At 43.0% G+C, this 9,846-nt stretch overlaps 1 protein-coding gene across 1 annotated transcript; it reads right to left on the bottom strand.

The window, feature by feature from the left end:
* Positions 1 to 4,503: 4,503 nt before the first annotated feature.
* Positions 4,504 to 8,023, bottom strand: LOC147893707 (pentatricopeptide repeat-containing protein At4g39530-like). The gene has a single exon (XM_087385477.1). It carries the CDS (start codon positions 7,588 to 7,590, stop codon positions 4,684 to 4,686), a length of 2,907 nt encoding a protein of 968 aa, XP_087241603.1. The 5' UTR covers positions 7,591 to 8,023; the 3' UTR covers positions 4,504 to 4,683.
* Between the last annotated feature and the right edge of the window lie 1,823 nt (positions 8,024 to 9,846).

Genomic DNA, 9,846 nt, shown 5'->3' with positions numbered 1-9,846 from the left:
TGTCAACTTCCACTATATCATACAATTTTGGAGCTTTTTGTCACTTCCACTATACCATACAATTTTTTAGCTTTGAGGAGGTTCTCAAGCTATAATTTTCAAATGGCATAGTTGGTTCCATAAAAGAGATACTCATTGGTCTGACTCATTTTGCCTTATTCGGCAAGACTACATGCATGATGTGTGTGATGTATTAAGACTACATGCATGACGTGTGTGATGTATTAAGAGTACATTAACACAATAATTATAAAACACTTAAATTCATGTCTCATTAGGAAAAAGGGAGTTCATTTTGGGGCCTTTTAAAAATAGGCTCTTGACCAATCAAAAGAGGGCCAACGTATCAAAAACCATGTAAAAATATAAAATACATCATATTCAAAATCTTTTTCTTTTATTATTTCTGACATATGTGATCTTCAAAAGATGATTTTTTGTGCAGTATTTGATGATTCTGACATCACTAGTGCGTCCGGAGTGGGCCAAAACCCCCAAATCGATCCTGGAGACACCAAAAACCGATGCCCGGAGGCTCGAAAAAGGGCAAAAATGCATGCCTAGAATGGGGGATTTGCACAAAAACACGATTTGGCCAGCTCGCTTCGGACGCGCTGGCAGTGTCAAAATCTTGTGCAAATTCCTCATTCCGAGCATTTTTGCCCTTTTTCGGGCCTTCGAGCTTCGATTTTCGGTGTCTCCACGATTGATTTGTGGGTTTTGGCCCGCTCTGGACGCGCTGGCGATGTTAGAATCATCAAATACTACACAAAAAATCAAGGATCTTATATATGCATTTAATGTGAAGCGTGAGTACTAGACTGACATTTTTGCAATAACTATCCGTATTTTATGGCATTTCCCATATTTTGTTTTTGCCCTTTTTCGGGCCTCCGGACGTCGGTTTTCGGTGTCTCCAAGGTCGATTTGGGGATTTTGGCCCACTTCGGACACGCTGGCGATGTCACAATCATCAAATACTGCACAAAAATTCAAGGATCTTATATATGCAATTAATGTGAAGCGTGAGTACTAGACTGATGTTTTTATAGTAATTATCCGTATTTTATGGCATTTCCCATATTTTGAGTGCAATAAAAATAGGTAAATAGTGAATTTCTTAGAGGGCCCTAAAATGAGTTCCCTTCTTTCCTAATGTAACGCTAAAGCTAATCAACTAGAATAAGGCCTAAGTCCTTACCTCTATTTGAAGCTTTATTTTATCAATCTAAAGTTAGTTCTTTAAAGTTAAGGTCACAATGGATTCTTTTTTCTTTTTAAGACATTTTAAAGGACTACCCTGTTGTATAGATCTTGATAATAAAATTTTCTTAACAACAATGTTGCTTAAAGTGGCATTCCCATGCTCACCCTTGACTTAACCATTAAATTTGTACACTCCAACTTCTTTCTCTTAAGAGAAGTCCTCAGAGGGGTTAAATTGATAAGCTCTTAAGAGATCAAACTTAACTAGACTAAACGCTTATGTGGACACTCCATTAACAACCTCAACTCGTGCTCCCTAGCTGGTAGTGGGAATAGGCCCTTATTTAAAATTGGTATTATAATCATTGTGTGATTTGCCTTATTGAGAAGTACCCATCCCTGGGTGGCCGATTGAACCAACAAGAGGTGAGTTTTTTAACAATGGGCAAGCAATGGGTGGGCATCTCGCTACACACCACCCATGACCAACCGTCCAATCCCATGTGGACTCCACATCCTGCCCTTAGAAGGCCCTTCCGAAGCTTGGTCTGGGTTCACACCACCGGCCCGCCATCATCCAAAAGGTGGTGTGAAGGGTGGTTGTCCTAGTTGGCCCAATAGGAGGGACGGGCCCTAACACCAAAAGAAAATTTATGTTTGGCCCATGAAGGCCACCCATTCCATGGCCCACTCCTCAGATTACTACATGATTGGCCTATTCCATCTCCTCCAACCGCTACACCAATCACAGGTTGGTGACATAAATTAGCAACTTGATGACTGTCAGGTGGTGTGAACCACCACACCTGGCGGCGGCCATCGTCCAACCCTATTTCCTCCATGGACAGGTACCCATGGAGGAAATTTGTTGTTTGTAACCAGATGCTTGCTTGTGTAGATGGCTTAGTGCTGCTCACCACTTGTGCAAATCACCCTTTGCTCAAATCGATGCTTGCTTTGACCTTGTTACACACATCTAGTCTTGGGTTGTTGGATGCTACTTGATGTTTTGTTAGTGCGTGTCTTTGTTTACAAGAGCAACGCTTTCGAACTTGATGCAGCTCAATTTGTCCGGATTTCTTGACGCCACTTCATGATTGCAGGTTGCATGAACTGCATTGATTTCTGTTGCGGATCGCCAAACATCTGTGCAAGATTTGAAGATGCTTCTGCTTGAACCTTCTGCCGTAGGTCTCGAGCATTTAGGATTTCGTAGGTCTTCCCAAATCTTGCTCCTTTTGTAGGTTCTCTTCTCTCCAAGCTTGGAGGGTTTTTTCCTTCCTTGCCTTCTTGTCATAGGTCTTCTTGTCTGTTGATTTGCAGAGGCTAACCTTCTTACTTGAGTCTTAAAGAGGAGCCCTCAAGGAGCTTGAATACTCACGCTCAAGTGGGTGTGCACTAGCTCCAAGGCTGCCGAAACAGGGGGAATTGACAGGTGTAGCTTCAACCTGGCTCGGATAACATGGGGGGGAATTGACAGGTCTAGCTTCAACCTGGCTCGGATAACGTGAAAGAAACAGGTGGAGGCTCACTACTTCACACTAATATGGAAATGCAAACATTGGCTACAGTGAATGCTCTAACCTGAGAGTCAAGCAACTACAGCAAAATGCAAACTGAACCCAATACATAGCAAACCCTAACAGAGGAGCTGAGGAGGTACCCGGTCGCTTCTCACAGAAGCTAGGGCCTCAACCCCTTCCTAGGAGGCAGACACAGTATGCCCACTGAGAATGTACTAACACACATGCATAGATGCATACTTGTCACACTCCCTGGTAATTTCATGAGGGGTTATTGCCTATCAACTCGTAGTCATGGTTTTTAAGATGCCAAGGTCCTTTTCAACCACAGTATAAGATAGATTATATGTCCTTTCAAACCCATCGCTCATCAGGAGGTTCTGGACTATCAATGTTTCCTATGAGAGAACGTCAAAGATGTCTGTTTTGCACGTATACACAATATCTAAATTGGGCCACTAAAAAGGGCGTTACACCCAGATTTTCCATGTGCACCATGAAATGTAACAGCGATTAAGCTTCAAACATGTGCTTGATCAGACTAGAAAGGATATACCTTGGATAGAATGGCAGATTTGCAAGAGGAGCCACTGATTTACTTGAGAAAAAGTAAGGATATTCATAGGAAGTTAATATCCATTAGCGTGCCTAATTGCCTTCAGAAACACGGTCACGAATTAATAGGTACTTCAACTTCCAACTTCACCTGTTTAGCATGCGGATTTTCGTGCCATGAACAAAGAAATTACTGTATAACTGGGTCTAGAAATTCATAGAGATGAGAAGACCCGTTGATAGCGGACTATTGATGTTTCCTGTAAGAGAATACAAGAATTGTTTGTCAAAAATGTCTATTTCCACGTTTACACAATATCTAAATTGGGCCACTAACAAGGTTGTTACACCCAGATCTTCCATGTGCACCATGAAAAGTAACAGAGATTAAGCCTCAAACATGTGCTTGATCAGACTAGAAAGGATATACCTTATTGAATGGCAGATTTACAAGAGGAGCGACTAATTTACTTCTCCATGAACAAAGAAATAACTGTATAACTGGATCTAGAAATTCATAGAGATCCTCCACAGAGAAGACCCCATTGATAGCGGATTGAATATGGATTGCCGAACACATGCTTCTGGCAGCGAAAAGCTTGCATGTATGCTTACTATGTACTGCTTTATTGCTTTACGGCCTTGGCAATCACCAAGTGCACAAACAATACATCCAAGTGTAATAATGGCCAATGAGGCTGTCGTATAAACAATACAATTGATAGATCGTCCTGGAAGTAAACCAAATGGCTGGCTGGAAAGATGAGCTACTGCTGGACATTGCAAGGCTTGTGAGGCCAAGCACACTACAACTTATGCACCAAAAGTTGAGTTGCATGCTGAGCTGCTAATGCTCAAGAAGGCCCAAACTGTTGTTTGCTAGGGCCGAAGATCGCATTGTCAGACCTGACCTTGTCCGCTGGAGTGCCCCCTGCTTTGGCCGATTTTGGTCAGACTCTTGGCTTACTTTTACTGCCTGAGAGTCCTTAGAAGGGCCGAAGCTTTGCTGCTACTAGTCCAAAAGTTCATGCTGCCTGTATTTAATTCTGCTGCTATTATCCCGCCATTGCCAGCATCAGCAGATCTGCTGCTTGCCTGGGCCTATGCCTGCTTGGCTGCACCAAAGTAGCCCTAGTGCTGGCAGCATGCTCGATGCACATGATAGTGAAACGTATCCCTCAAAAGACATTTTACTGCCTGAGAGTCCTTAGAAGGGCCGAAGCTTTGCTGCTACTAGTCCAAAAGTTCATGCTGCCTGTATTTAATTCTGCTGCTATTATCCCGCCATTGCCAGCATCAGCAGATCTGCTGCTTGCCTGGGCCTATGCCTGCTTGGCTGCACCAAAGTAGCCCTAGTGCTGGCAGCATGCTCGATGCACATGATAGTGAAACGTATCCCTCAAAAGACATTGTTGCACGTCCTCAAGTCTGTAGGCAGATTAACTTTTCCAGATGGATACAATGCACCCCGATTTTCCTTGTTTGAATTCTGACCCATCAATGAGTCTAACCAAGGGACATATCCATCTTCCTTTATTATTTTCGTCAACTTGTCTAACTTGGCATAGACCTTGTGACGTTGTGGATGGATTTTGTCTCTTACAATGAACTCATGAGCATAGTCGTCAAGCTCCATCCAAGCCATCCCTGGCTTCTTCCATGCACTGGCACATCTCCTTAGATATTGTACTTCATGAACATCCTCCCACAAGTTCCCCTCGGCATAGACATTGGACATGAGCACATACCCAGCAGCACTGTTGAAATCCAACCGAACAATTTGCTCAAAGCAATGCCTTCCTAGCTCTATGCTTCCATGTTTTCTGCATGCAGTAAGCACAGATATCCATCCAGTAAGATTGGGATTAAGAGGCATTGTTTTGAGTAAGTCTATTGCCTCGTTCATGTGTCCAGCACCACCAAGAAGGTGAGCCAGACAGTTGAAATGCTCAATGCTTGGTGTCAAGCCATGTTCTTCTTTCATAGATTGGAAGTACAGACGACCATCCTCCACATGCCCTGCATGACTACAGACTGCCAGAATACTAGTGAAAGTCCTATAATCTGGCTCCAAACCTTGTTGTCGCATAATTTCAATGCATTGTCCAGCCAGCCTGCAGTTGCCATGCTGAGCATATCCTGTTATCAATGCACCCCATGACAGTACATCTCGATTTGGCAATTGTGCAAGCATTTTGTGTGCCTCTTCAAGACTCCCGCATCTAGCATACATGCCAATCAAAACATTGCCAACGATAACGTCGGAATCAAGCCCAGTTCTACTGATCTCATCGTGTATCCGCTTGCCCTGCCCTAAGGCACTGATGTTGCCACATGCTTTCAAAAGGGACAAAAGCAAGTCCTTGTCTGGTCTTACTTCTCCATGTTGCATTTCCTCGAACAGCTCAAAGGCAGGAAGACTATACCCATGCTGAGCATATCCTGTAATCATTGCACCCCAGGACGCCACATTTCGATGTGTTAATCCATCAAAAACTTTGCGTGCCTCATCTAGGCTTCCACATCTGATGTACATGTCAACAAGGGTGTTTCCAACAACTAGATCTGACTCAAGACAACTGTTGATAATTTGGTGATGTATTAGCTTGCCCTGCCCTCTTGCTCCTATACTGCCACATGCTTTCAAGATGCATGAGAATGTGACACTGTCCGGTCTTACACACTCAAGTTGCATTGTTTCAAAAAGCTGCAGAGCAACCATGCCATGCCCAGGCTGAATATATCCTGCAATCATTGCATTCCACAGCACTACATCATGCCTTGGCAACTTGTAAAACACTTTACGAGCATCCCCTAGGCTTCCACACTTGGCATACATATCAACAAGGGTGCTCCCAATGATCAGATCTGATTCAAAACCACTCCTAGTGATTTGTTCGTGTATTGATTGGCCCTGACCAAATGCTCCTGAGCTGCCACATGCTTTCAGCATGCATAGAAATATAGGTTTTCCTGGCCTTATACCCTTCTGCTGCATTTTCTCTAAACAATCAAGGGCAGGAAAGCAGTGCCCATGCTGTGCATACCCTGAAATCATTGTGCCAAAAGACACAGCATCTTGATTCAGCAGACCATCAAACAATTTTTGAGCTTCCTTCAAGCTCCCACATTTGGCATACATGTCAATAAGGGCATTATCAACCACCAAATCAGAGTGAATTCCAATTCTTATTATCTGGTCATGTATCAGTTTGCCTGGTCCTGTAGCTCCAATATTACCACATGCTTTCAAAACAGAAGGAAATGTAAGTTTGTCTGGCTTAAGGCCCTCCTTTTGCATTTCCATGTATAGATCTAAAACGGGAAGGCAGTCCCCATGCTGAGCATGTCCTGCAATCATTGTGTTCCATGACACTACATTTCGATTTGGTAAAATTTCAAATACTTTATGTGCCTCTTCCAACATTTCACATCTGGCATACATGTCTATGAGTGTGCTTCCAACATATACATCTGCGTCAAATCCTCTTTCTATGATCTGTTGATGTATCAGCTTGCCCTGCACACTATATGCCACAATGCCACATGCTTTCAAGATACTAGAAAATGTGACATTATTTGGCTTTATGTTGCTCTCCTGCATTTTCTCAAAAAGTTGTAGAGCAGCCAGACCATGATCATGCTCCACATATCTTGCTATCATTGCATTCCACGAGACCACATTTCTGCTTAGCAATTTATCAAATACTTCACGTGCTTTGTCTAAATTTCCACACTTTGCATACATGTCAATAAGAGTGCTCCCAATGACCACATCTGAACTCAATCCATCTCTGATGATCTGGTCATGTATAGATTTACCCTGGCCTATAGCTCCTATGTTAGTACATACTTTCAGAATGCATAAGAACACAAATTTCCCTGGATTTATACCATCCTGCTGCATCGCATGATACAATGTAAGAGCCCTCTCACTTTCTCCAAGCATGGAATGGGCTGATATGATTGTGTACCACGTGTACATTCTGGGTTTTGCAACTTTGCAAAACACTAGTTCTCCCTCCAGTAAGCTCCCACATAGGGCAAACAGGCGGATCAGCTGGTCCCCTAGAATGGTCACTGAATTAAGCCCACTACTAACAATGAGGCACTGCACTCGCCTACCTGTTGTCAGGTCTTTCTTTTCAATGCATCCCTTTAATAGACAGTATAAGACCTCCGTCCGTACAATCGTCCCTCTCTCAAACATATGGGCCACAGCTTCAACTGCCTTGTTCAGCCGCCCTACCTTACAAAAATTGCTTACATCTCCGACAGATTCAAAAGTCTTAACATGATTAGCCATCCAGCGACGAGCAGTGACGGGAGGTGAATTAGCAAGACAAGAAAATAGTAGCCATTACAATCTTTAGGATACTTCTAAGCGACTAACGTTCATACCGGGGCTAAAATTGGATGGACCCATCTATCCAAAAATCATTCCTTGTCTCAAGGTGGGTGAAATCTGGATGGTGACGAACATTCTGCGAAACAAACCCGTGAGCTATTATTGAAGGTCCTGCCTTGTGCCATGGAGGATGCTTCGAGACGGCTAGTTTCATTTCAGATCATGAAACCCAATGTTCAATTTTTATATTTTGGATACCAGGGGTGTCCGTTGTCTTCCCCAGGTTTGCCAGAATGGTTGCATGGAGCTTTGGACTAGAGCAGCCAGAAGGCTGCAAGCGTGCGACCGCTTGTTGCCCGAGCATTTCCCGACCGTCAAGAGCTGGAGAGAAGAGGGTTTGTGCCATGTGGCACCGATAATTCACGACGATGTGGCAAGTGCGATCAAGTTGTAGCGCTAGACCCACACCGGAAGCCACATAACGACAAGGTCGATGGTCCCCACATGCTACTGGGGCTATCGTAGCCCCACTAGTAGGTAAGTTTCACAGCCCCATGCACTGCCAGGGCCAACTGAGTATGTTGGGCTAGCATATCCTAGCATCTTGAAACCTCAAGATTCTAGCTCAGCATTCCAATGCCCCAACCGATTTCATTGCCATGGGATTGCAAAAAGTGCGTTAAGCCTCATTAAATGAGACCTTGGAAAGATTCAAACCTGCATTTTTCCAAAAGCTGGCTGAAGAGCCCGTGGAAATGCCCTCTGGAACAAGCCATCTCGTAGACTACAGTTTGCCTTTTATTCAGCTGCCATTTTAGTTTTACTGACTATTCACTATATTTTATTGTGGTAAATTTTACATTTGTTGAAAGGAAATTGTGTGAGCTATCGTTCCATGTCATTTTTTAGCGTGTGAAGTTTTGATTTTAAACTTTTCTAGTGGCTTTTCTGGCAGTACTTTTACCTTAGTTCAAATGAGAAAGTTCTTTGATCAAACTATGGAGATTTAGTTTCCACCGACCTCGAACCTTGACGGCTAGTTCTTTGGGGAAGTACTTCTCATTCTAGCATATGGTTTGGGGTCGAGATTCTAAAAACCTTGGCATGTTCCATGTTTGGCATCCTAATGATTGGAACTTGGGTGCATACATGTCCCGTTTCTTAATGCTTGCTTCATCTACATACTAAAAACTGCCCTAATAAGATGCAGAAAGATTTGGAGGCATCTACGTCTGGGCTAGTGAAGGAATACAAGGCTTTCAGTCTATGACTAAGACGAGAGATGGAGTTGAAGGTTTGAAAAGACAACAATAGGAGGGTGGCAAGGATAGTACGCAGAGGCAGAGCAATAATAGCTTGACTTGGTAGGGCATTTGCCCACTTGAGCTAGTTGCCCGCTTTCGAATCTTGAGTCCTTGGTAGATGTGCCCTTTGTAGTGGACCATGGGTGTGAGTGGGTGGGTGCATTACATTTGTGATAGTTTCCGTGAGATTCTGAGAGAGATTTGAGGTAGAGTTCTACCCTATATTTTGTAGTCTTTTGTGTTATGTTTTTGTGTATGAATCAATTATTAGGTCCTTATCATCTTCTTGTTGCCCTTCCATTTCATACTCATGTTTTATGCTTTCTTCATAAAGAATTCCCACACTCTCCTACATAGCTCGCAATTCCTAGGCAACAAGAATCATCTTTTGAATGCCCTTCCATTTTATACTAATTTTTTATGCTTTCTTCTTAAAGAATTTCTATATCTATTCCATCGCTCATGACCGTTGGGCAACAATCGACACCATGAGGTCGACATTGAAGTGATAACCCCTGTGGGGTTTAAGTACTCATAGTTCACACAAACTCCCCCGACTCGCCTCACAAACCTATTCATGCTAGGGAGTGAGTACTCTTGCATTAGAATCTCCATGATTGAAGCTTGCAATGAACACCTACATGTTTGCAATCTATTTACATCATGTAAAAGGCAAGAAAATACATGTATATTTAATTATGCTTAGACATTGGAGAGGTTGCCTCTCTTATGATGCATGGTGTCAACAAGCACCTTTTACAACCTATACCTATGTGCTTAGTGTATGGGGATTTGCCAAGTGTTACTAGCTCTTTACTCCACCAAAACTGTTGTAAAAAGTATCGAGGAATTTTAGCAAAGAACTTTAACCTTGTCAGAGATGATGGTTGTGGAAAAGGATTTGAATTTT

This window comes from Dipteris shenzhenensis, chromosome 15 (assembly GCF_047967505.1).
Source record: "Dipteris shenzhenensis isolate YYH24624 ecotype China chromosome 15, Dip_SZ_1.0, whole genome shotgun sequence".
NCBI lineage: Eukaryota > Viridiplantae > Streptophyta > Polypodiopsida > Gleicheniales > Dipteridaceae > Dipteris > Dipteris shenzhenensis.
The sequence above is the reverse complement of the archived record's forward strand: the minus strand, read 5'-3'. Positions and strand labels throughout refer to the sequence as shown.

Coding starts and splice junctions, on each gene's coding strand:
- LOC147893707 (XM_087385477.1), bottom strand. CDS start 7,590: ATGGCTAATCATGTTAAGACTTTTGAATCTGTCGGAGATGTAAGCAAT.